The sequence below is a fragment of the Crinia signifera genome, chromosome 9 (assembly GCF_055691185.1).
Source record: "Crinia signifera chromosome 9, ASM5569118v1, whole genome shotgun sequence".
Taxonomy (NCBI): Eukaryota; Metazoa; Chordata; class Amphibia; order Anura; family Myobatrachidae; genus Crinia; species Crinia signifera.
Window position 1 is genome coordinate 119,180,412 of NC_139225.1, and position 27,156 is coordinate 119,207,567.

Here is a 27,156-nt window from a genome sequence, read left to right on the forward strand (position 1 = left end):
ACCACCAGTATACTGACCACTTTCCCTAAACGTAATGATCCTCCTATCGAAGTCTTATTTTCTCAACTGGACTGCGGGGTCTAAGCGACATTTCATGCTTAAGTACTACCTCGCTCTGTTTCTACTATTCACTGTTTAAATCCCTGGGGCCAGTGGCTATACAATACATGTAGTGATGGCGGATTGAATTCCTGGGGGCCAAAACATCATAAACAACTCATCATACAAGCCACAGTGACACTCCTTGTCACACCTTTTCATTGGCTGCTCCACCACAAAATCAATATATATAATATGGAGTTCCCAAAAATAACCAATCAGATATTTCATTTTATTTTTTAAATGGTACTCGAAAATGTATTTCGCTTGTTAGTACTGTATCGCTGTTGTACTGCCGACCACTGAGACATATACGTGTCCTATCTTGTGTCATGCTGCCTTCTACCAAAGTGCATATAACCTTATAAATCTTACAAATCTAGCATCTCAGAGATGGTTACAGTGACAATATTAGGTTAACAATGCTAATCTTCTTATTGAGAAACCTTAACAGACTGGATCAACAAGTTCATGAAATTCATAATTATCCTCATATGCCCATCATCATAAAACTGTAACACAAGCATCATGTTACAACATAACCCATTGCAGGCACTTAAGGACATTTCCCATGCTTATGTGTTATGCTGGAATCTATATCAATGGTGAATTGTGACATTTACCATAATACTGTGGCTATAAGCACAGGACAGGCCACACAGCAGAGCTATGGCAGGGAAAGGATGGAACCTATTATACTGTATGATATGATGTCCTGCACCCATACACACACTTGTCCCTAGCACATGTTGAGGCTCATGTACTGTAGAGGTGCCAATAAACTGCCATGCAAATAAGCTTAAAGGCTGGAGCTCAACGGGTGAAGAGTTCAGAAGACACGGTGGAAGTCCTGGATGGGTGGTGGCCATGCAAAAGAGCTTAAAGACCGTCGCTCACCGGATGAAGAGCTCAGAAGACACCATGTAAGTCCTGGATTGGTGGCGACCATGCAAAAGAGCTTAAAGGCCGCTGCTCAACAGATGAAGAGCTTAGAAGATGCCATGGAAGGCCGCTGTGGAAGTCCCAGGTCCCCATCCATCTATCTCTCTCTTGGGGAGAGGAGGGAGTAGTACCTAGGGATGGCCTGGCCACAGAGTGGTGACCTTTCCAGGTCCCTCTCCCAGGTAGTATCATATTATTATGTGTTTCTTACTAATGCCCCCACCCCCATAATTACTAACATCCCCACATGTATTTGGGCAATCCCCCTGATGGGGTATCAAGGACATTAAACAAGGGTCAGGGAATCATGCATTTGACCAGTTTCACTGCTAAGAGAGGCTTTATCAAAATAGAACTTTATTATTCCCAAAGAGAGAACAACCAAACTCCAGCATTGCTGTATGTGTTGCTAGCCCTGGCTTTGTACTCCCAGTGATACATTTACTAAAAAGTGTTTTGTTTTTTAAAGTGGATATGTTGTCCATCACAACCAATCAGATTCTACCTATTATCTGCTAGAAGTTCCTAGATAAATGATAAAGTGGTGATGGGTAACATCACCACTTCTAAATACCTGCTTGCACAAATTGATGCCAATGACATCTATGCAATAAGTCTCATGGACTAAATAACCACACATAAATAGAGCTATCACACAATCAAGAATGAGGTCAACACACTTTGGTGTGCTGTAGAATACATTGCCTAATTCAGATGACTGTAATTTCTAGGCCTATATTTAGCAGCATTTACTGTCACTGGATGCAAATGTATATCACAAATGGGATACGGTCACTAGGTCTCCAGTAACTAGGTCGAAAAGCATTATGTCCACACCACTAGGTCGACATGCATGAATGTTGACATGCATGAAGGTTGACATAACTGAAGCGGGAAATGGGTTAGGTCGACAGGTCATTAGGTTGTTTTGTATGGTGTTAGGTATTAATCAGGCGCTCCTAAAGGGGCTGCTTGTAGGTGAACCGCAATGTCTAACCTTTAAGACCCCAAAAACTATGGCAAAAAAAGAGAGGGGATGGTAGACCAGGCTTTGCGCCTCCCTTGTGTGGACACCAAGGCCCATATTCTAGTTGACTCGGTTGGATGCGTATTTTGGACGGCCACTGAGTGTTCTTAGCCCCGCCTACCATACGGATCGCACAGACCGTCTTAATGTGGTAAGACGCCGAGTGAACGGACTGCGAGTGGGTGTTTCATGTGAACACCCCCCATATGTGGGACCCTCCCCCATTCTCCGATGGTCGCCGACCATCGAATGATGGACCGAGCGGTCAGGCAGCCCCGAGTGCTCCGGACCACTCTGACATTTTTCCGTGTGAAAGCAGGGATATGGGCGGGCAGCTGGAATCCGGCTATGTCAGCTTTCCGCCCCCCACATGTGCGTCACGGCCAGATAACAATACGCACGCCCAGTGTTCTCAAGGAAACGCCCATGAAACGCGGGGCGTATGCATATGGTAATGAGCCCAAACAGTCCTTCACGCCCCTCTGCACCCCTTGCTCAGATGGGACCTTTTGATCCTTTTCTGCACAGAATTCATGCCGTGTTCGGATGTGCGAGGCGTTCGCACAGAAACGCCTCTGCACATGCGCAAACACAATACATCGGCCGTCCGACCAAACATGCAGCCGTCCGACTCAATCAGAATAAGGGCCCAAGTGTGATGGAAAATGGATAATCGAATAAAATACTTCCTTTCAGGAGATTCTGGGGGTGGTTCCTCACTTTTTCTGATTCCAACTGATTAGTTCTCAGGGCATCAGTTTTCAGTATCTGGTCCCAAGCTTGGACGTTAATAGGGTCAAAATTAAGACATATCCGATGGTCAGGTGGCAGACGTAGATAACCAGAGCCACTTCCGTTCAAATGATTCCGTGTATACCTGAACATAGAGCGCACAGAAGATCACAAGGGCCCAAAACACTGTAATTATAAAGGCAAGATGCTGAGAAGCCTCTTATTATGTGAATAGAGGCAGATATCCTACAAAACTGCTGGCCCATGTAAATGAAGGACCAGTTTCTTGCTGTGGAGATGATAGTCCTGAATTAGATTCCTCACAGTTCCTTATGTGTCAAATGGTTCTCTTGCAGTGATATGGTCCATTGTCTACAAGTTATTTATGGTGCAAATTAGTAACAAGCCTTCCTATGCTTTGGAGTTACTCTTCTCCCTCCCTTTGTGCAATCCTGGATGGTATTTCATGCCCTACCATCCACTAGGGAATGGCAGGAGAATAAAATAGTGTGCCGAGCACGGCGAGCGCAGCGGTGTTACGTAACGTTTCAGTGAAAAAAACCATGTTGACATTTTGACTATCGACTTTCCCAATGTTGACCTAATGCTTGTGTTGACCCAATGACCTGTCGACCTAACCCATGTCAACCTTCAGTCATCTCGATATGTAGGCATGTCGACATTAATGCATGTCGACCTTCTGTCATGTCGACTTTCTGTCTTGTCGACCTAGTTACTGTCTATGCAATAATCCCATTCCATCAAAAACCTGCTACCTAGATACAGTTGTATCAAATGCCAGATGCTAGTGATGGATTTAATGCAGCAAAATAAGCAATTCAGCTATATATAATTTTTATACAAATAAATGGTGGAAAGGCACAAATTCAAAATGAAGCATACTGTATATTTAATGGTTGCTACAAAAAAAAGTGTAATCAGAAGTGGTCAAGGTATATGGGATGAAACACAAGGGGGGGAATTTACTAAAATGTAAGTTATATTTCACAAGGGATGTTGCTTTGAGCAACCAATCAGAAACAACTTCTTATTTATTTAGCACATTCTAGAAGATAATAGATAGAATCTGATTGGTTGCCCATAGAAACATCCCATCTTCAATAGAACTGCCATCTTAGTCCTATCTTAGTCAATGTACTGTAGATGTTTCTCATTATGCTGCAGCTACTACAAGGACCATAGCTACTGTAGCATTACATTCATATTCAGGGGCCAATTCAGGATCACTCGGTGACTTACACACTCGCGGGCCATTCATTGCAAGGAGGGAGGCCCGGGGGCGGAAACAGGGCTGGGGCAGGGGAATGACCATTGTTTTATGTGCGTCCTCATGAAAACGCTGTGTATTCCCCTGGGAACGCAGGTGGGATGACACTTGCTGGGGGTGGGCAGCAGATGTCACATGACGTTAGTGCCCGCCCCCTCTTCGGTAGACACCGGCAGAAATAAATCATTCGAACTGCATGTGCTAAGGGGCTCGCTAAGCAGTGAACAACTGCTCCTTAGCAAGCCTTAATGAATCAGGCCCTCAGTGTGATATTGTTGATGTAATATTGTCATTTGTTTTTCTATTCCAGGTGTTGGTGTTACTATGGTGCTTATATCAACTCTAGTATCTATTTACTACAATGTGATTATTGCCTACAGTCTGTTCTATTTATTTGCATCATTTCGGAGTTACCTGCCCTGGTCTGACTGCTTTGAATGGGCAGATAGTAATTGTCAAAGCGGATTAAGTGGTAAGTAGGAGTAGATGGTAGCAGGTAGCACCATATAAGCCATCAGTATTACATGTATACATCTGTCTAATGCAAAATATGCCCTAATCCAGGCTTGTCCAACCTGCGGCCCTCCAGCTGTTGTGAAACTACACATCTCAGCATGCCTTGCGATAGTGTTAGCATTCCCTAATAGCAAAACTGTGGCAAGGCATGATGGGATGTGTAGTTTCACAACAGCTAGAGGGCCGCAGGTTGGACAAGCCTGCATCCATCCTCCTTCAACAAGAGAGTACAAAATAATGACTTATGTCACCTCATTTGTCACTATGCTTGTCTATAATTTTTTGTCCCTTCTTCTACCTCTTCGCCTTTCTAATCATCCATGTCAACATTATGACATTTCACATTATGTTGTCAACATTGTGATTGTCAACAAGCTGCCTACAACCTGGGTTACCTACTGTATTGTTTGTAACACTGTAAAAGCAACTGTAGTTGTAGCACATATTGTACTGTACATATAATATTCATTTCAATTAGATTCCATCTGTTAATGTAAATAAATGTATTATAATAATTTATTGAAACAAGTCAACCGCCTTTTCCAGGTTTATGCAATGTAACAGTGGATAACGCTACAGTAACAATGAATGTGTCATGGGTGACCGAACACAATCTCACCTGCTTCAGTGACAACACTACAGAACTACCAAGCAAACAGTATTGGGAGTAAGTATGATGGTTATCCGGAAAATGGAGAGTGTTTGGCTTGCTAACTATGGGGGTTATTCTGGTTCACTCTTTCAGCACATACTTTTTGTACTGTACGATGAGATGCGCGGGAGCGCGCATCTCAAAGTACAAAACGGAGCCGCCGCGATCGCAGCGTGTATGGGCTCCTTTAGATGGACAAAACCATGTGCACTGCAGGTGGGGCAGATGTTACTGCAGAGAGAATTAGATTTAGGTGGGGTTTTACTTCAAAGTGAGATCTAACTTGCAGTGTAAAAATAAAGCAGCCAGTATTTACCCTGCATAGAAACAAAATAACTCACTGAAATCTAATTCTCTTTGCACATTTTACATCTGCCCCCCTGCAGTGCACATGGTTTTGTCCATTTAAAAAGGATTTTGTCAGAAAGAATGAACTAGAATTTGAGTTTAAATCATATGGGAAAAAAATGTAAAATACATGATATATAATTTATGTAGACTATATTATGCAAGAGGGGTATGTTAGAGAGGAGTACACTCCAGTGCTGTCAGAATTGGCAATATGGGAAACTCAGCCAGTACCTATAAATCAGTAGCGCACCCAGGAAGGGGGGGGGGATGGGGGGGGGTTCTGAGTACCCAGAAACCCCCCTGATGAGCCAAATGTTTTTTTTTTTTGCTGGTCCTGGGTCGCAATCGATTGTAGCTCCGCCCACTTAGGCCCAGCTCACTAGCAACATTTTACCGCAATTAGAAGTGCTGTCTAAGGGCCAGATGTATCAAGCTTCAAAAAGTGATATAGTGGAGAGTGATAAACAAACAGCCAATCAGCTCTTACCTGTCATTTTTCAAACACAGCCTGTAACATGGCAGTTACGAGCTGATTGGCTGTATATTTATCACTCTCCATTTTATCACTTTTGAAGCTTGATACATCTGGCCCTAAGGGCAGAACTGGAGATGACAGGCTGAGGGGAGCCACAGGCAGTTAGAAGCATTGAGAATGGGAGGCACCGTGCTGCAATGATTTACAATGAAACTCAGCAGGTTACCTGCTCCTTTTGAGATATATATATATATATATATATATATATATATATATATATATATATATAAAAATGTATATAAATGTGTGTGTGTGTATATATATATATATATATATATATATATGTCCAGACAGGACATCAGTAAGTTCAATACACGGTACTTGGACTCACTGGCGAAAGAAAAATCTGAAAATTGGCTGGGTAAGCTGTCAGACCAGATTGCCACATACCAACGAGACCTAATAGCTTTTAAATGCAAGAAACTGGCTACAGTTAATGCGGATTATACAAATCATCAAGTCTATAGATGGTTAAAATGCGACAATAGGAATCCACACAATCGACGCCAACAGGCATCGTTTAGATTTAAACAGAATAGAGGTCTTGACAGCTCTTCCCAGTCAAATTCTGAAACTGATGTGACCCCCAGTGGTTCTTCTTTAGCTACAGGGACATCTCACACCGCAGACCGCCCGCCTCGACCAGCACGTGCCGCCGAACGAGGAGGGGCGGGAGGAAAAACAACATCAAAAAGAGGAGGGAGATACTAGATACGGGAGTTGTATTTAATCTCTCTAGTTATGCTCTGAGTACCGCCGAACTAGAAGTGCTGGGCCTTGGTCTTGCATTTGTGCCGACAGTTAACTTCGACTATTTTAATTGGTCAGTAGACAATTATAAGTTCGGTAGGAAACTACGATTAAGAGAATTTTTTAGTGATTCAGAAGCAAACAGAGAGACCATGTCCACCCTGTCCAAACATTCGACCCCCCCCTCACAGAAACCTAGTATCAAGACCTTCCTAAGACAAATAAAATGTGATATGCAGGGGTCTAAATCCACTAAGAAATATGACAACCTCTCTAGAGCACAAAGGGAAGCCCTAAACAGCCTCAAAAAGAACGATCAGATAGTCATCCGCCAAGCGGATAAAGGCGGTTCAGTCGTGGTGCAGGACTGGACCGCTTATAAAGCTGAGGTTCTATCTCAACTATCTAACCAAAGTACTTATACAAAAGTTGGGAGGAATCCCATGTATGATGTCAAAAAGATTGTGGACGACAGACTCAGTTGTGCCCTAAATAATCGGTGGATTGATGACAAGATCTTTAAATATCTAACTGTAGATGCCCTTATATGTCCGATATTATACATGCTCCTGAAGGTGCACAAATCGATGAGTGCACCTCCGGCACTCATCGGTTCAGCCATCGGTTCAGTCTTGCAGCCTTTGGCAGTTTTTGTTGACACGTTTCTCCAGCCGTGTGTCAGAAGGATGGACAGCTATATACAGGATACACCCGATTTTTTAAATAAAATCAAGGCATTGGGTTCCATTCCTGATGATGTACTGCTTGTATCACTAGATGTATCATCGTTATACATGGTGATACCCCATGAAGGCGGACTGATGTCCATGAGAAATGCATTGGGTGAGGATCCCCATGGCTGCCCCCCGGTCGAATTCCTTCTTGAACTTGCTACACTGGTTCTAAGTAAGAACCATTTCAGCTATGGTGGAAGTTTTTACTTCCAGAATCGGGGTACAGCCATGGGGTCCAACCTTGCGCCCGAGTACGCAAATTTGTTTATGCACTACTATGAACATAAATTTATTTTGTCCAGATTTCATGCATGTATCACAAATTATATTTCGATGATGTTTTTATTATGTGGATTGGTACTCTGGCGGAACTCACAGATATGATCCAGTATCTTAACCTACTGGACTCTCCATTTAGATTTACATTTCATGTAGATGCCAACGAAATGAACTTTTTAGACGTCACGATTTATAGAAAAACTGGAGAACTTGGTTAGAGGCCTTTATTATATTGGTTTCACGACAAGAACATTTCGCGAAAGAATGGCCAACCACAGGCGTTCTATCAGGGAAGCATTCGAGAAAAAAAGCTCAGACAAACCGGTGGCTCGTCATTTTTTGATGAAAGGACACTCCATTGCAAGTTTAAAAAGTATGATCATAGATCAAATACCGGCTCCTGTACGTGGTGGGGATCGTGAAAGATTGTGAAAGACTCTTGAAACAATGGGAACTCAAGTGGATCCAACAACTTGACACATGCTCCCCCAAGGGGCTTAATGAACATGCATCATTCAACGTGTTTCTTTGACAAATGGACTCTGATGGACCATACTCGTTCACATATATAATGAAATAATAAGTTTCATTGTCTTCCATTTTTTTTCTTCTTTATATTGTCTTTTTTTTTTTAATCGTATGTACGATCAGTGGAGCAGGGAGGGTAAAAATTTAATTTTCCCCTCTTACACTACCAACCTTAAGTGACCTATGGGTAGATGTACCCCAAGGTTGACTCTGTGTTCTATGTGTGTCTGTCTAAAGTTTGTATATTATTGAACTAGATGAAAGTGATAGGCTGGCCTGGAGGTAGATACTATGCCTTTACCACAGTGAGCTTTATGTATAGATTGTACAGTATTACCCCCACTTCCTCCCCCACCACTATGAGCTGCAACGCAAGGACATTGAGAATCTGCGTTCCAGGACACCGGAAACCAGGCAGGACGCGTCACTTCTGTCCAGTAAATGTCTCGAAGTCTGCGCTGACTGTGTCATCTGCACGGCGCGGCTGTTATCACATAAATGAGGAGATGAGTGACTTATTTAGTCAGATCTAATAAGGGCCTAAGTGTGGAGAAAAAAAAAGGCACAGTACACCAACATCAAAACCTCATCCCAACAGTAAAGTATGGTGGAGGGGGCATCATGGTTTGGGGCTGCTTTGCTGCTTAAGGGCCTGAGAGATTGCTATCATCAATAGAAAAATGAGTTCCCAAGTTTATCAAGACGTTTTGCAGGAGAACTTAAGGCCATCTGTCCACCAATTGAAGCTCAACAGAAGATGGGTGATGCAACAGGACAATCACTCAAAGCACAGAAGTAGATCCACAACAGAATGGCTTCAACAGAAGAAAATACACCTTCTGTAGAGTCCTGACTTCAACCCGATTGAGATGCTGTGGCATGACCTCAAGAGAGCGATTCACACCAGACATCCCGAGAATATTGCTAAACTGGAACAGTTTTATAAAGAGGAATGGTCCAAAAATCCTCCTGACCATTGTGCAGGTTGAGGTTTTTGCTGCCAAAGGAGGGTCAACCAGTTATTAAATCCACCCTTCACTCTGTCCACCCTGCACTGTGAATGTTTACATGGTGTGTTCAATACAAACATGAGAACATATAATTTTTGTGTGGTATTAGTTTAAGCAGACTGTTTGTCAATTGTTGTGATTTAGCTGAATATCAGAACACATTTTAAGACCAATTTATGCAGAAATCCAGGTAATTCCACAGGGTTCTCATACTTTTTCCTGCAACAGTATATAGCAATAAAGTTAAACCTACATCTCTGTTTAAGGAGCATTGTTGGTCTGAATTCCATATTCATATTAAACTGATGCCTATTGTTGTCCTCCTATAGTTCCACTCCAATAGCACATATCAACAGGAAATACATATTCACATTTCAAATAAATTGTTTTCATCATTGCAGTAAAGTGGCTCTGAGGCGGTCAGGTGGAATGGATGAGACAGGGCAGATAGTTTGGCCCTTAGCCCTCTGCCTGCTACTGGCGTGGATTATAACTGTTGCGGCACTTTTAAAAGGAATACAGTCGTCTGGCAAGGTAAATGTGTATTTCTCCTACACAGTAACGTGCTTACGTTTTCTAATTCCTGAACAGAAGAGCTACACTATTCACCTTGATGTTTACTTAGACATTCCAGCAGGCTTAATGATGTACTTTGCTACATGACTTTACGTGAGTGATGTCAATACATAATTGGAACATCTGTGAAAGAATTCAATGTTTTTGACAAAAATAGGGTTTACAGATAGCAATATACATGCATCAGCCATAGCATTACAAACCCTTCCAAATATTGTGCAAGTCTTTCTCTACCCGACATGTGCCGACAGAGGGTATGTCTTGTCCTACCAGCCAATATGCAGGGCCGGTGCCACCACTAGGCAAATCTAGGCATTTGCATAGAGCGCCTGCCACTGGAGGGCAGCATTTTGCCCCCGTGCCGCGGGGGTACCTGTCCTGCGGCGCTGTGTATTTAAAGCTGGTGGCGGAGGCAGCGAGGGGTCCCTGCAGTCAATAAGAAATAACGAGCGCTATCCGCTGGGCTATGTGGAAGCGCTTCTGTTGTGAAAACACTGTCCGCACGCTGATTGGCTGAGATTCAGCCAATCAGCGTGCGCCGTGCGGCCAGTGTTTTCACAACAGAAGCGCTTCCGCATAGCCCGGCGGATAGCGCTCGTTGACTGCAGGGACCCCTCTCTGCCGCCGCCGCCAGCTTTAAATACACAGCGCCGCAGGACAGGTACCCCCCCCTCCCCCAGCACCGGGGCGCCCCCACCCCGACTCACCTGACCCTGCCAATATGGCATAGTAAGAGAATAAAATAGTGTGCCCGAAACATGGCAAGCACAGCGAGCTATTCGAGTGGATGCCGTACACTGTGGCCGTGTCCATTTGGACTATGTTGACATTCAGGACAAAAAAAAGGGAAGAATCATGGTCACCTTTTGACTGTTGACCTTTCCATTGTGGACCTAATGTTTGTGTCGACCTTCCAACCCTGTCGACTTTAGCCATGTTGACCTATTTCATGTGTTGACTTAAGTCATGTCAACCTTCACTGGACGATTCAATGCATGTTGACCTAATATGGGTCAATAACCCATACCCAAAAAATTATCTTTAAAAAGTGTGAAATAATACTTGTATTCTATGTTGCTTTGATACTGGTTCTTTATGTTGGTGAAACACTGTAGTGAACACTTGATGTAGGCAAATGCAGGGGGGTTTCCAGTTGCCCAGAAACCCCCCTTTCCCCACAGCTTGGCCAGCAGCCACTGTATGCAGTATAAAGGGTGGAAATGAGCTGCTGCACATGCCCAGCGCTAGCAGATTTTTCTACCTGGGGCCTAATGCACTAAGCTTCAAAAGTGATAACATGGAGAGTGATAAACAGCCAGCCAATCAGTTCCTGCCTCCATTTTTCAAGCACATTCTGAGACATGGCAGGTAGGAGCTGATTGGCTGGCTGTTTATCACTCTACATTTTATCACATATGAACCTTAGTACATCTGCCTCAAGTCTGTTATGTGATTTATACATACTGTAAGTACAATAATAAATATTTCCTCTTCTAGGTGGTATATTTCACAGCGCTGTTCCCTTATGCTGTGCTAATCATCCTTCTTATCAGAGGAGCAACTTTGGAAGGAGCAAAAAATGGCATTGAGTATTATATTGGTCAGCAATCAGACATTACAAAGCTCGGCAATGGAGAAGTAAGTATTTCACTGCAATAAGACACAAAAGTAATTACTATTATGTTTACAGCCAGTGGCAGATTTAATATATGGGCCGCAGGACTGCAGAACCCCCAGGTATAATCGGCCACCCAACTCACTATCCGTGATGGCACTGGATTCACTGTAACTGGGTGTGACTTTCTCTTGGAAGCCCTACCTGTCAGTCACAGACACACAAGGCAGTACCATTGGGAGCCACTCTAGGCTGAGATAAGTAGGGAGCTGGCTTCTTATAGGAAGTCATTAGCTGTCTTAGCGTGCAATCCCATTTTTATAAACTGCAGTAGGATCGCCAGAGGAGGGTTTTTTATGGCAAATGAGATGGTTATACATCTCGTTAGTCGTACTTCATGCTTTGCCTCGGTAAACAGGTGATAAAGGAAAATAAATATCAGCACTGGATAATACATCTGCCCCTGTATCTACAGATGTAATGATTCTGGCCCGCAAAGTATCAGTTGAAATGATTATTCTGATAATGCGATCAATGTTTCTGGTCTCCAACCAATGACACAGCCATTTAGCATCCACCATAGAATCAGACACACCCCTTTTCTGATGGTTCGTTCTCTACTGTCATCATTAGTCCTACACCACACTGTGCTAATACAGTAAATGTTTCACCTAGTTTCAGTCTGTTGTAATTTAATTGTCTTCAGGATGCAATTCTATTATATAAAGATATTAAATAAAGATATTTTATTGTACTATGGTGATATGAATGGACCTTGTTTCTGTAACTCTACTGTAAATAAATAAATAATAAGTAGGTTCTGATTGGTTACTATGGGCAACATCTTCCATCTAAGTAAATGTATCCCTAAGTTTTATGTTTTTTTTGTGGGAGGAGGTTGAAAATTGAGGTACAACTCTAGTTGTCATTTTATTTAATGGTGGTAAATGCAATGCTGTTCTTGTGACTTCATTCCTAGGTCTGGAGAGACGCCGCTACGCAAATATTTTATTCCCTAAACACAGCTTGGGGAGGACTGATCGCGCTGTCATCTTACAATAAATTCCAGAACAATTGTTACTGGGATTCCATTGTTGTCTCGATTGTGAATTTCATGACCAGCATCATTGCAGGATTTGCCATCTTCTCCATCCTTGGGCACATGGCCTTGGTATCGGGGAAGAAGGTTTCCGATGTGGTGGACGAAGGTAACGTGTATAGTCATAGATGTTGTCATTTTCAAAATCTGAAAAATTGCATCAAGTTCTAAAGTGCAAAATCAGTACGTCACAGTAGACACTATCGGGGAAAATGTAATCGGGTGCGAGGTTGCAATAGTGTTCCAATAAGAAAGTGAAAGTTGTGAAGAAAAAAATACAGGATACCCCCAATATGGAGTGAAATAATACTGTAGCATAATGTAACCTATTTGGACATTGTTGACCTAATTCAGAGAAGTAAATTAACCCGATATGTACGCACATCTCTGATGTTTTTGGATCTGTGTATATACAAGAGCCACACTGTACGTTTGCAAATCCGGGGCTGTGATGCCGCTTACATTGCTGTAGCATGATTGACATGCTGACGATGTATGGGGACAGCGACAGGAAGTGCTCTAAAATACGGGGGGGGGGGAGATGGCCATGTTATCTGTGCATGCTGAACAAAAGGCTCCCGTGGGTCATGGGCATCTTTCTACTACAGACACCTCTTGATGCTGTTGCAGATTTAGCACAGGGGCTGGGTACAATGATGCAGTGGTTGCGCTATAGCGGTTGAGCTAGAACGTCGATCTTTGAATCGGGCCCTAAGTGTATGTAATTGTTATTCAACTTCATGCGATTTAATATACTATATTTTGACAACAATAATAATAATAATATTACATACTGTCTTTGTGCACTGAATTCCTACTACTTGATAACTATACAGTTTTGTTTTGCAGGATTTGGCCTGGCATTTATTGCCTATCCTGATGCCCTGGCAAAACTGCCAATATCTCCGCTCTGGTCTATTCTATTCTTCTGCATGCTGCTGTCTTTAGGACTTGACTCACAATTTGCCTTAATAGGTAAGCTGCCTGGACCATTTTCTAATGTTTACAGCAAGATAATATATTGGTTTATTGTGTAGGGAAGAGTGGCCAGATCTCCTGCAGGATGAGGAGATCATACAGCGAATTGTGGTACTGTTTGGCGTGGGTGGGGCTAAATTCAGCAAATTTCTATCATTTAGTGCCACCCACTCCCCAGGGACCGGCGTACAACTTCATTTTGGCAGAGGGGCTTAGTCATTTGCAGCCCCGCCCTACTTCTCTTAGTGGCAGTCAGCATTCAACTCAGGGCAAATAAAGACAAGTATGGCTTATCGAATAGGTTGCTGATTCAGTGGGATGATTGTTCAGCCAGTTGGTCAGTCAGGTTGTACCAAGCCTTAAATGCTTAACAACAGCTTATGTGTAAAATGTCATACTTTTCGTGTACGGTTACTCACATATATGCAGTGTCATTTTTCAGCAGAAACCAGCAGGAACTCTGTTCATGAACCTCTAATTAAATATGATATCATCAGGAACTGGGTTCCTGAACCAGCTCTCTAGCTGGCACAGTGCCGGTGCCCGGAGCAAGGGCATGTTGCGCGCCCCCCCATTTGTAGTAAATGTAGCATGCTCTCAGATGATCGCCACACCCTTCCCCCATCACCCCAGCAATGTATCTTGTTTTTTTCTTATGCTGCGGCGTGTGTGCAGCGGGACGGACACCAGGTACATTAACCATGGAGGGAGTGTATCCAGACTCTGACGCAGCCCGACCGTGACTCACACAGCCGATATTGTGTGAGCCACGGGCGGGTGGTGCAGCAGTCAGGACACAGAACAAAGGCAGCGGGCGGGCGGCAGACAGAGCAGGGATGCCGTTTGCAGTGAGTCCGTGCTCCGCCCCTGCCTGTTCTGGGCCAAAATGTACTTTCCATACGATAAGTTTTATTTTAAAGGCTTCATTCCTAAATACAATATATACATCTCTCTCTCTCTATCTCTCTCTCTCTATCTCATTCTGGGGGAGATTCTCTAAGAATCTCCGCCCCCCTTCTCCGCCCATCGCATTTATAATTATCGCATATGTTCTAACATATGCGATAATTATAGCAAAGGACAGCTCTTGCGTTAAGAGCTGTCCTTTGCGGTGAGAGTCGCCGGGTCCCAGCAGGTCCTGGCGGCTCCCCCCTCCCTCACACACCCGGTGCTGCTGCTGCGCCGGGCTCTCCTCCTCCCTGCACCCGGAAGAGGATCAGTGCAGGGAGGAGGTCACAGGTCCGGGCAACACAGCTCTGTGCTGCCCGGACACAGGTGAGGGGGGAGGGGGCGATGCGGGGCGGCGGGGGGTTGTTGCGGGGCGGCGGTGGGATGCGGTAGAAGCCCATTGGCTTCTATGGGGCATCGCCAGATTTTTCTGGCGATGCCCCCCGCCGCGTTAACCCGGCGGGGGATGCTTAGAGCATCCCAAAATGCGGTAAAAACCTGATAACGGGGTTTTTACCGCATTCCTTGTTTAGAGAATCTCCCCCTCTCTCTATTATTACTTCAGCGATCCACCCCCAGACCCGTAGTTCCTGGACCTATTTTTTCCAGAACAGTAGTAATGTATATACTGTGTGTATATATTTTGTGTTTTATAGAGACTCTCACTACAACAATACAAGATGTGTTTCCAAAATTTATGAAAAAAATGAGGATTCCACTTACGGCCGCCATATGTTCTGTGTTATTCTTACTTGGACTCCCATGTGTTACTCAGGTATAATGCACGCATATACTGTATACTGTTTTGTCACTGTCCTTTTTGATTATAGATTATTACAGCAGTGTTAACATTTGGTACTAAATATCCCAAAATTACTAATACTGTATAAAATGTAAGCGTATACATTGGACACTTTTTTGTATTTTTGCAGCACTCAGTTATAGGGCAGACAGTGGCAGCACCTAGTTATAGGCAGACAGTGACATCACCTAGTTATAGGCAGACAGTGACAGCACCTAGTTAGGGTTGGGATCATTTGGTCTATTGCATTATGGTCGAAAGTCATTAGGTCGAATCCATTAGGTCGACATGCTAAAAGGTCGACATGACTCTAGGTCGACATGGGAAAAGGTCGACATGATTCTAGGTCGAAAGGTCATTAGTTCGACAAGGTCATTAGTTCGACATTGTCTATGTCGACATTCACAAGGTCGACATGGGGTTTTTCACTGTTTTTTTACCTGAATGTCAACACAGTCGACATGGACACAGTTTAAAGTGCACTGCATCCCCTCGCATCGCTCGCTGCGCTCGCTAATATGACCTTGTCGAACTAATGACCTGTCGAACTAATGACCTTTCGAACTAGAATCATGTCGACCTTTTCCCATGTCGACCTAGAGTCATGTCGACCTTTTAGCATGTCGACCTAATGGATTCGACCTAATGACTGTCGACCATAATGCAGTAGACCAAATGACCGCATCCCCCTAGTTATATGCAGACAGTGACAGCACTCCATTATAGGGCAGACAGTGATAGCACCTAGTTATAGGCAGACAGTGACAGCACTCCGTTATAGGGCAGACAGTGATAGCACCTAGTTATAGGCAGACAGTTACAGCACCTAGTTATAGGCAGACAGTGACAGCACCTAATTATAGGGCAGACAGTGGCAGCACCCAGTTATAGGGCAGATGGTGACAGCACCTAATTATAGGCAGACAGTGGCAGCACCCAGTTATAGGGCAGACAGTGCCAGTACCGAATTATAGAGCAGATAATGGCAGCACCTAGTTATAGGCAGACAGTGACAGCACCTAGTTATAGGCAGACAGTGACAGCACCTAATTATAGGGCAGACAGTGGCAGCACCCAGTTATAGGGCAGTCAGTGACAACACCTAGTTATAGGTAGACAGTGACAGCATCTAGTTATAGGGCAGTCAGTGACCGCACCTAGTTATAGGCAAACAGCGATAGCACTCCATTATAGGGATGACAGTGACAGCACCTAATTATAGGGCAGACAGTGGTAGCACCTAGTTATAGGCAGACAGTGACAGCACCTCCTTATAGGACAGACAGTGGCAGCACCCAGTTATAGGACAGATAGTGGCAGCACCTAATTATAGGGCAGACAGTGGCAGCACCCAGTTATATGGCAGGCATGTAGCACACAATTATATGGCAGACAGGGCATCCCTGGACTGATAGAACAGAGCAGACAGTACACCCTGGTGTAAGGCAGCAGACACAGCAAGAACCCACTGGATGGCACCACCCACAGACAGACAGAGGTCCATCTCCCACACTCTCCTATCCTGGATTAGAGATGGCGTTGATCAGTGGGGATTTATATAGGATCCAAAACCGACAGCGGGATGATGACTTTAGCCTTGTTCTGGGATCCGAGTCTGGTTGGAAACCCGAGTCAGGCTCGGATCACTCCTTGGATTGTGAAGTTCAGGGGGCTCAGATTTTAGAGATCTGAACCTGCTAATCCCAAATAAGATATAACTCACTAGAAAAACATCAATATCCCTTTCTCACTGCAGCTCTTAAACGGTAAATTGCCTTTTTTTTGCCTTTTAAAATGGGTAGAGCTCCAGTGTGAATGCTCCAGGGTGCTTTAACCATTTAACAAATACAGGTATTTGTTAAACGGCTATAAAGCAGGGTCATACCCGTGTCAGAGACATTTTTTTGGCAGTGTGAGCAGCTCTATTTCTGTGGCTTGAAACGTGTTTCTTGGGGGTTAAACGGGTTAAATGTGAATGGTACTTAAATGCTATTTTAAACGGTTTTCCCCTGCAATGTGAAAGGGGTTTAGTGACCCCATTTTAAATACAGTTTTGAAACACCGGGTCTTAAACATTTAGGCAATGTGAAAGCAGCATTAGGCAATGTGAAAGCATCAATATAGTGAAAACAGGAGGGCACATCGAATTGAATATGAATCAAATGCGTCTTAAAAAAAATTCAATTTAGATTTGATTTTCCTTCTATAAGCAAAATCGAATCGAAAACTTGTCAAGCATGGGTACACCCCTATAGAAAAAAGGGGGAAAGAGTCATAGAGAGAGAAGGGGGAAAGACCTGAAGGTGCCCATACATGGTGGGATGGGTTGTGCGATGATTTGCTTGCATCTAGTTCAATCAACCCATCGCATGCAATTTGAACTAGATGCCATGCAATCCAGTTATTGCTCTGTGTATGGGCACCTTTCATTATAGAGAGGGAGGCATCACCACTGGGAGGCATGACCTGAGTTGGAGAGAGGGAGGCATAACCTGAATTGGAGAGAGGGAGGCATGACCAGAGATAGAGAGAGGGAGGCATGACCAGAGATAGAGAGAGGGAGGTATGACCAGAGATAGAGAGAGGGAGGTATGACCAGAGATAGATAGAGAGAGGAAGACATGACCCGAGTTAGAGAGAGGGAGACATGACCTAAATTGGAGAGAGGGAGGCATGACCTGAGTTAAAGAGAGGAAGACATGACCTAAATTGGAGAGAGAGAGGGAGGCATGCCATGAGATAGAGAGATGGAGGCAGGACCAAACATATAGAAAGGGAGTCATGACCTGAAGCAGAATCAATAAAGAAGGGGCAATACCTTGCAAACTCCATTTTTGGCCTAACATGCGAAGAACCTTATTTATTTATACCATATTAAATTGTACAGTTAATTATAATTGTTGTATTATCAGTATGCTTAGTCCATAATGGGCCTGATTCTGATTTGGAAGCTAAGATAAAAAAGCAAGTCACTATGTCCCTGGGTTCTGCCATACAGTTCTGTCCTCATATGCTTACACCATACACCATGAGATACCCAGTGCAACTGAATCACTCTGAGATCACTAGCATACCATATTCTCCTTTAAATGTTTAGTCTCGGTCATTTTCAGATATTAGACAAAGGACACATCTTTAGGGGCGCCGATAGCTCTTCCCTGGTAATGGGAGGTGATGTGGCCATATTGTCTATGGGCGATCACCTATGGGCGATCACCACTCCACTGCACATAGGAGAGAGGCTGACTGCCGAGGTCATGTTCCTTCTGCCTAGGCCTTTTTAGTTGGGAACCCACCAGTGTCCCAAATCCCACTGTACACATTAAGTAAATGTTGGGAGGTATGATGTCAGTGCTCTCCCTGTGGTCACAGCTAACTTTGTTTGATATTTTATCCCTCTCTGCAGGCGGGAATATACTGGGTAAATCTCATTGACTCATTCTGTGGGGGATGGGCACTACTATTTGCTGCAGTTTTGGAATTAGTGGCGGTCATCTGGATATATGGTAAGTACCTACAAGTAAGTAACAATCATGCCCTACATGTCCTCAATTCCTGAGCTCTGAAAATACAGACATAATCCTGATAGTGGCCTAGCAATGTTACTGATGCTGTGATGCAGTGAGGAGGACTTGTGTAGAGCTGCCTGGCCAGAGCCGCTACCAATATCAGGGCAGTAACTATGCGAGTGCTGGTGACACCCAGTGTGCTGCCTCATTTCACCTGCGTTTGGCTGGCAGAGTGCTTGGAATGTCACCCTGCAACATGTAGCACCTCCCACAGCTTTCATAATGTCACATGTTTGAGGAGAAGGGGAGCTGGCATAGTTAGGACCAGTGCCAGATAATGCCCTTGGGGGCACCCTAGAGAGATGGGCCCTCTCCCTCCCACCAGAAACCATCCCTGTGTAGCCAGGGGAGTAGTGCAGTGAGTCCCATGGCAACGGCTAATGTCCCGCATGACGCTGTGCTGATGCCTCCACTCTGCTGCTGCCAGGAAGGATGAGGCTGGAGAGGAGTGACGGCATAAAAAGTTCATTATAAAATAAAACATATCATGAACATGAATTTAAATCTGCATGTTTGTGTTAGCTTAATATTATCTGTGCAATGTCTACACTATGGAAACGTGTTGTGTATTAGCAGACAGATAAGCAGATGTCTATACTGCAACCTAATATTATCAGTGACTGGGGGGAGGGGGGGCACTAATCTTCAAAAGGATTTTAAATTTATCGGCACCTTAAATAATATGTAGGCAGCCATAAACTTAATTGACATATCACCACAATTTATTAAAGGCTGGAAATAGCAGCAACAGTGCCTGGGGCATGATACAGAGGTGATCATGAATGCATTTGTCCCAACTTTTGGCTGTCTCTAATCGGGACCGGTGGTCCAAAAAGGGGGCGGAGCTACAGTTCTGGTGGGCATGGCCACAGGTATAGCCATCTATGCCCTCTACAGCTGACATAGCCCGGATGTCAGCTGCCCACCCATATCCCTGCTTCCATACAGAATAATGTCCGAGTGGTCCGGAGCACTTGGTGCTGTCTGACCACTCGGTCCATCATTCAATGGTCGGCGAGGATGGGGGAGGTGTTCACATGAAACTTCCACTTGCGTCCGTTCGGTCGGCGTTTTACTGCATTTGGACGGTGTGAGCGATCCGTATGATAGGCTCGGGCTAAGAACACTCAGTTCCTGTCCGAAATACGCATACGTCCAATTCTACTAGAATAAAGCAGAAATGCGGTAAAAACCCCGTTATCGGGTTTTTACCGCATTTCTGTATGCTCCACAGCACTGCGGAAGGAATCGCCAGCAAAAGCTGGCGATTCCCTGTTGAAGCCTATGGGCTTCTTACCGCAGCGCTACTGTGAGGGATCCGTCACGGATCCCTCCCAGCATGTTTCCCCGCCGTCCCCGCCACTCTGCACATGCGCAGACGGACACCCGGGTCTCTGACCTGGATGTCCAGTGCCGGCACCGCATCGCAAGGGACAGCTCTTATCGCAAGAGCTGTCCCTTGCGTTAATAATGACATATGTTACAGCATATGTCATTATTAAGAATGCGGTGGCAGGCGAAGGGGGGCGAAAATGGGCAGCGGATGTTAGAACTTCCCGCCCATAGTGCAGTATACAAAGGAAAAATGAAAATAATGAAGTAAGAAAAGTAAATGTTTGGGTGTCTGCCGGCTGGCACCAAATGTTTCCTAGGCTACACAGGAATGTATAATAAAATATTCAAGTGCATATCCAGAAATATGTGGAAAAAAGCACAACATAGAATTTATCAGATTGGTAATCATGTGCCATAAAAATAATCAGCTCACATTTTCCTGGTGATAAACAGGCATTGGAGAAACTAGCACCTTGTCCTAAAGTGGCTGCTGGGGAAATGCTGTTCTCTGATTTATGTAATTTTCTCAGAATTGGTTGGGACCAGTAATTAAATAAAGTTATGTTAGGGGGTTTGTATTTCCTGCATGAGAAACGTGTCTAATGTGGGTCTGAATGTATAATATCATTGATATTTAATCCCAACAGGTGGCAATAGGGTAATCATGGATATAGAGATGATGATTGGAAAGAAACATTGGATCTTTTGGCTGTGGTGGAGAGTGTGCTGGTATTTTGTATCTCCAGTATTACTAACAGTAAGTGTTATCACTGTGCTTTGTTTTATATTCAATAATAGTTTGAATAGATTATTATGTACAGTAATATACAGTTTAAAGTTATAATATTGTGTGACATTTGGCATTGAGCTGTAAGTGATAATGCCACGATAACATGGTTTAAGGTGAATCACGTTATCGAGTCAATGGACCACAGCTTCACTGGCACAGTGGCTTTATCCAGGCTAGTCTACTCTCCTGGGACTCAAGTGAGGTCCCCAACATTAGCAAGCCTCATGGGAATTTCAGGAATTTTGTAAATTATGGTTATATGTAACTAGTAGAGATGTGTGTGAAACCCCATGTTTTTGGTATAATTCATTATCATGTTTTGGTTTGTATATTGAGAAAACCACCCTGAAGTGTTTTGGTTCGGATTTGTTTTTTGGGTCCTGTTAAAATATCAATCAAAAAAAATCAAAAGTCATTGATGAAGAAAAAATGATAACAACTTATGTACTTTTTTCAAATGAAAACCTGAAATTCATATTCAAATAAAAATTCCGAACCACTGGAAGATCTGAATTGGCTACATATCTCCTCGAGAGATCTGACCTGGATTTTGGCTCGGCTTGGATCCACAAAATTTGAGTGGATTCGGATTTATGGACAATCATAGTATGGTCCTTTGCTCCTTGCTCTCCCTCTGCAATGGTTACTGTACAGTACCTCCAGTGGAAAAAATTACCACTGGGCGCTCTGGATGTAGAAAATGAATCAATTGCATATGCAAATATATAAAAAACTTTATTATAGAAAATGAAATATGATAAACATAAAATAAACCTTAAAAGAAAAAAATGTCAAGAAAAAATATTAAAATAAATAAAATAGATCTGCTCAATTGAACATAATATTATGCACTGTAATAGACATCAGAGGTATATATAAATAATTAATGTCAACTTTCCACCTGATGTTAATCCCACATTTGGGTAATTTTGTCAAATGCAGACCTTTGGTTCAGTATAATGACTCGGTGGTCCACTTTAGAAAGTTAGGGGGAAATTTACTAAAGGAAATTTGTAAAAAAAAAAGGTGTATTTGTATCCAGAAATACACTTATTTTTGACATTTACTATCACGAAAATACGGCAATTCATATTCGTATTGATAGCACATCAATACGATTACGAATTGCCGTATTTTCGGCATAGTAAATGTCAAAAATAAGTGTATTTCTGGATACAAATACAACTATTTTTTACAAATTTCCTTTAGTAAATTTCCCCCTTAATGTCCACACTGTGGAGTAATTCACACTTGTGGTTCTGGAGTCCCAAACAGTCCCTTATACTGAATGAGTGGCAATTAGCAAGGAGCAGTTTGTAATTGATGCTCACTTACGTGTGCAGATGCGTGCCTTCCCTATAGTGCAGGTGGCTTGGTGTCCAAGGCTTGTTGGATGGAATAGCTGGCTGGCACACTGTGAGTAGGTAAGCAGTGTCCACATAAGCTCCTTAATCGATGCAGCGTCTCCCTGCTGAGCTGCCGGAGTATGTGACCGGGTCAGGCTGCTCAAGAGTGATGGGGAGAAGGGGCTGTAATTAGCTGGGCAGGAGACCATGTGGAGGCCGAATAGCAGCGCCTGCCGTGATAGATGTATGCCGCTGCAGGTGTCTCCGTGCTGGGGGTTTACTCGATGCAGTGTGCACGATGTGCCGGTTCCCCTGCACTTGTTGAGACCGGAGCTTGCGGATCCTTAAGACGCGTTTCCCCGCACACTGGGCGGCTTTATCAATTGGAATGACTGACAGCCTGTCTTTGCTCTTATTTGTATCCGTTCTTGGTCATTGCAGGTGTTTATAATTAGGCTGGAGCCAATCATGAGCTTTCGGGTTTAGCATGACCTTTAAGCGTATGGTGACATTTATATTTTGTTTTATCTTTACAAACAGTGCATTTCTAACTATATTCTTTCACATTTTTCAATTATTATTTACACCGACAGGTATTTAGAATGCAAAGGAGATTGGAACATAAAACCATAACACATTTATAGTAATAGTAATAATAGTCTTGTTAATAATATATGCTACATAGTAGCAGTATTATTTGTTTAAAGATGAATACACAAGATGCAAATAAAAAACAGTACCTCCAGTGGCTGCACAAGTCTCTCCTCTGCTGGCCTGTCTCTTCTGATTGTAGCAGAGGCAGCTGTTGGTAGGTAGGGGAGGCGGGAGCATCCCACTCAGGAAATGTCATCCTCTATTATTATATACTGTAGGTTACATTGTATTTTTGCAATGCTTGTGTGTTTGCATTTTATTTTTGTTTTTCGCAGGTCATTTTAGTCTGGTCTTTGGTCACATACGAAGCATCTACATATGGTGGTGTAGTGTACCCTAAATGGGCTATAATACTGGGATTTTTTATGGTTGTGTTCTGCCTGATATGGATTCCTGTTATTGCTGTTGTAAAGATCATTCAAGCACCAGGAAACCTTTTACAGGTAACTGCAATTGGTCATCTTACTTTTCTGATGGAATATGGTTGTTTTTTACATGAAAATAGTAAAAGTTATGTTGTTTATACTGTTACATAAATTGTGGTCATAACGCAATCAAATCTGATTCAGGTTCATTCGCAAAGCACATTTGGCTTGCTAATGGACAAAACCATGTGCACTGCAGGTGGGGCAGATGTAACATGTGCAGATAGGGTTAGATTTGGGGGAGTTGTTTTTTTCTGTGCAGGGTAAATACTGGCTGCTTTTTACACTGCAATATAGATATCAGATTGAAGTACAAACCCCGCCCAAATCTATCTCTCTCTCTCTGCACATATTGCATCTGCACATGGTTTTGTCCCTTAGCAAAACAAATGTGCTTTGTGAATGAACCTGAATTACCCCCCTGATATCATGTAATGCAAGGCTGCCTGGGTATTTACTTGGTTGTCACTCTCATTCTCTTTCCTCCTGTCTTTTTATTGCCCCCAGGGGGGCAAGCGCAAAGAAGCCCCTTGCAGGCTCGGTGACTCGCTTCGCTCATCACAGGTTCTATTATCCCTCTATGGGGGTCGTGGACCCCCACAAGGGAGAATAGCCCCTGTCACTCGGGATCGCCCCTGTCGGAGTACCTACAGTTAGGATTGCAATGTCGCTATACTGACTGTCGGGATCCCGATTGTCAGGCAGACATCCGGCACCCCATTCTATGGCAGATGTTCAATGACATAATTCACCACGTGCAGCGAATCCGGTTTTGGATTAGCTGCACAATCGCCGGTTTCCGGAGTGCTGGTGCATTCGCTGCCAGCCCTTCCTCACCCCCTATTCAGTTCTAGGGGACTCGCTGCCCCTGGTGGCGAATTTTAACCCCCTGGCGAATCGGCAGACATTTGCTGCTCACTTGCAGCGAATTATCTCCATTGAATAAGGAGAAACGTTACTTCAGAGGAAAAATTAGCTGTTAGCCCGGATAAACTACGGCGAATCTGAGGCATTGAATACTGGCCAATGACTGCATGTTTCTCTCCTGCCCCTATTTCTAACTTTTGTCTCCTCACTGTCTCTAATATTTGACTTCAATACCTCCTCAGGTCTTCAGATCTCCAATTTCTTTATTGTCTTTTGAAACTTTCCGCTGAACTAGTGTAATTATTGTGCAGGACTGCTGAGCACAAGACCATCACACCAACATGTACATTTTAATGTATCAAGCCAAAAATGTAAAAAACATACTGTATTTAAGTGTTCCTTTGTTGCTTTTACAGCGCATAGCAAGTTGTTGTAGACCAACTGACACCTGGGGTCCGGCTCTGCTGAAAAACCGTGGTGAGAGGTACCAACACATGAAGGACAAGACTGTAAAGAAGGAGGAAGTTCAAATTCCAGAAATTCCAGGAATTGATAACTCCTCATTCCAAACAGAATGAAAATAATAATATTGTAATTTATCTGTACAATGAGTTACAAGTGTGGTTCTGCAACATCTGTTGTCTCAGTGGTTATGGTGAATTACTGAGATACTTACTTGATAAAATAACCTCAGCTCCATGTAGCAGCCACAGTATGCACATGTCACTTTGTCTCATCAAACTGGGCCTGAAAACTTTTTTTTTTAAAAAAACACTGAGTAAAAACATTTACATAAGCAATATGGAAGCCTGTAGGAAAATGTGTTTTATCGAAGAAACACTGTAGCATGTGTTCAGGGATGGATCCAGAGCAAAATGACAAAGGGACACCAAGAATGGGGGAGAGGGGGGGGGGGGGTTCTGAGTTTGAAGCTTGAAGTACTTTTTGTATAATAAATTTTACTGAATTGTTAACAGACGACATATATTGTCACAGATTTTTAACCCCTGATGAAGTCTATAACAGACGAAATGCGTTGGTGTACCTGTGCGAATGTCATCTAAGAAAGTTTCAATAAAGGATATGAACGTTCAACTTCTGTTTGGTATAATTGGTTAGGCTGCCTGCCAATGTACTGTATGAACTTCATTGTATTTAGCACCTTGTTAGTACTTTTTTTGGTGTGATTTAGTGTGTGCGATGCGAAAGGAGGATTAAACACTTGGAAAAGAGAAAACTAATTAGCTAGAATGCACTGATCTACTGTATGTACAAATGAGTCATTGAGCAAATGAGCATTTCTATGGGGGCACGCCCATAAAACACCGGGTGTCCACTCCGAAATGCCATCTGTCTGTCAATCAGGCAGCAATCTGTCATTCGTCAAACACATCGATCTGATCTGAAAAGTTATATATCGTCACAAAACGCATGTCTGCTGCAGGAGCACACCGTCTTGCTTGCGCAGTGGCGTCCAATCACTTTTGTGTACATAATGTATATGCTGATGACAATATTGTTCACAGGGGTGGTTGTCCAGATATGCAGATGCAACAATTCCTGAGTGTACCAACTGATACAAATGAGGCTGCAAACATTTTAATATATCAGTGGTTAATACAGAGGATAGTGGGGAAAATGTGCATCTAATTATAGTGATGCAGCCAGCTAATTTTGTTTGAATACAAATGCAGTAGAATGAATGAAATAGCTCTGGCGCAAAACCCTAAAAAATGTTTTCATCAAATCTGCAGAATAATCTTTATTTTCAAATACAATTGACAGATAAAATGCTGAATAACAGGACTATGTGCAAATCATGCAGAAAGTGCCGGGTAACATACAATTATACCTCACCCTGAATGTGGGCTGTGGTGGGCTATGCTGAGTCCAAGTCTGCGGCACCACCGCAGAGTGCTTAGGGCGTCTGGCTCCCGGTCAAAAGTGCTTGTGCATGAAAGTGCTGAGTCCTTATAAAGTGCATCAGTGTCCAATAGCAACGCGTTTCGGAGAGGTCCACTCTCCTTCCTCAGGCTGAATAGTGTGCCTGTTGACTTGTGGTGATATTTATACCACTATCCTGATGCTCTTAATTGAACAGAAGCCAATCCGGGCGTCAGCAGCGTCCGCGCCCCCGGAAGTGCCCTGCGTTCCAGACGGCACTTCTGGGTTTGCATTCCAAAGGCCGCTCCGTGACTTCCGTTTTTTGTGCTGTTCTTTGTTTCAGCGTAAGTTCCCATAAGACATGCATCTCCTATCGCCTTTAAACAGAAACCATTCATCTCCCAGCTTGTTTCTTTAGGATGGCTCCACGGGTCTTTTTTATGTCTATTCCTGGAGTTCTTTATGTTCTGTACCAGGAGTCCCCTGCGGCCATCTTGGTTAAGGGATAAACGATGGGCAAAGCTTAAAAATATCCAGGGGTACACATCACTCGCCTCAATACCATATACCATATGTATATACTATACCATACTTTGTATTCCGGTAAAGTCCGCCCCTATTTACCGGGAGAGAGATGTGTCCCTTCTTGCCATTTCTGTGCATCTTTCCATAGGAACATGTAAAAATGGAGAAAGTGTGTACAATTAATAACACAGATAAAAGATATCATCTAGTTCAGTGGTGGCCAACCCGTGGCTCTTGAGCCTCATGCGGCTCTTCCCCTTGTAAAGTGTGGCTCCTGCTCCCACTGCTGCCCACCGTCCG

At 43.5% G+C, this 27,156-nt stretch overlaps 2 protein-coding genes across 2 annotated transcripts; both read left to right on the plus strand.

The window, feature by feature from the left end:
- Positions 1-953: 953 nt before the first annotated feature.
- On the plus strand, positions 954-20,918 carry LOC146036904 (sodium- and chloride-dependent neutral and basic amino acid transporter B(0+)-like). Its single transcript, XM_083160748.1, has 10 exons — positions 954-1,119; positions 4,399-4,560; positions 5,151-5,271; positions 9,845-9,977; positions 11,517-11,657; positions 12,614-12,842; positions 13,583-13,708; positions 15,316-15,434; positions 18,868-18,967; positions 20,896-20,918. The coding sequence occupies exons 1-10, from the start codon at positions 954-956 to the stop codon at positions 20,916-20,918; spliced, it is 1,320 nt and encodes a 439-aa protein (XP_083016874.1).
- A 108-nt stretch (positions 20,919-21,026) lies between these two features.
- On the plus strand, positions 21,027-25,424 carry LOC146036687 (sodium- and chloride-dependent neutral and basic amino acid transporter B(0+)-like). The gene is made up of 3 exons (XM_083160596.1): positions 21,027-21,122; positions 23,431-23,598; positions 24,864-25,424. The coding sequence occupies exons 1-3, from the start codon at positions 21,030-21,032 to the stop codon at positions 25,023-25,025; spliced, it is 423 nt and encodes a 140-aa protein (XP_083016722.1). The 5' UTR covers positions 21,027-21,029; the 3' UTR covers positions 25,026-25,424.
- The last annotated feature ends 1,732 nt before the right edge of the window (positions 25,425-27,156 follow it).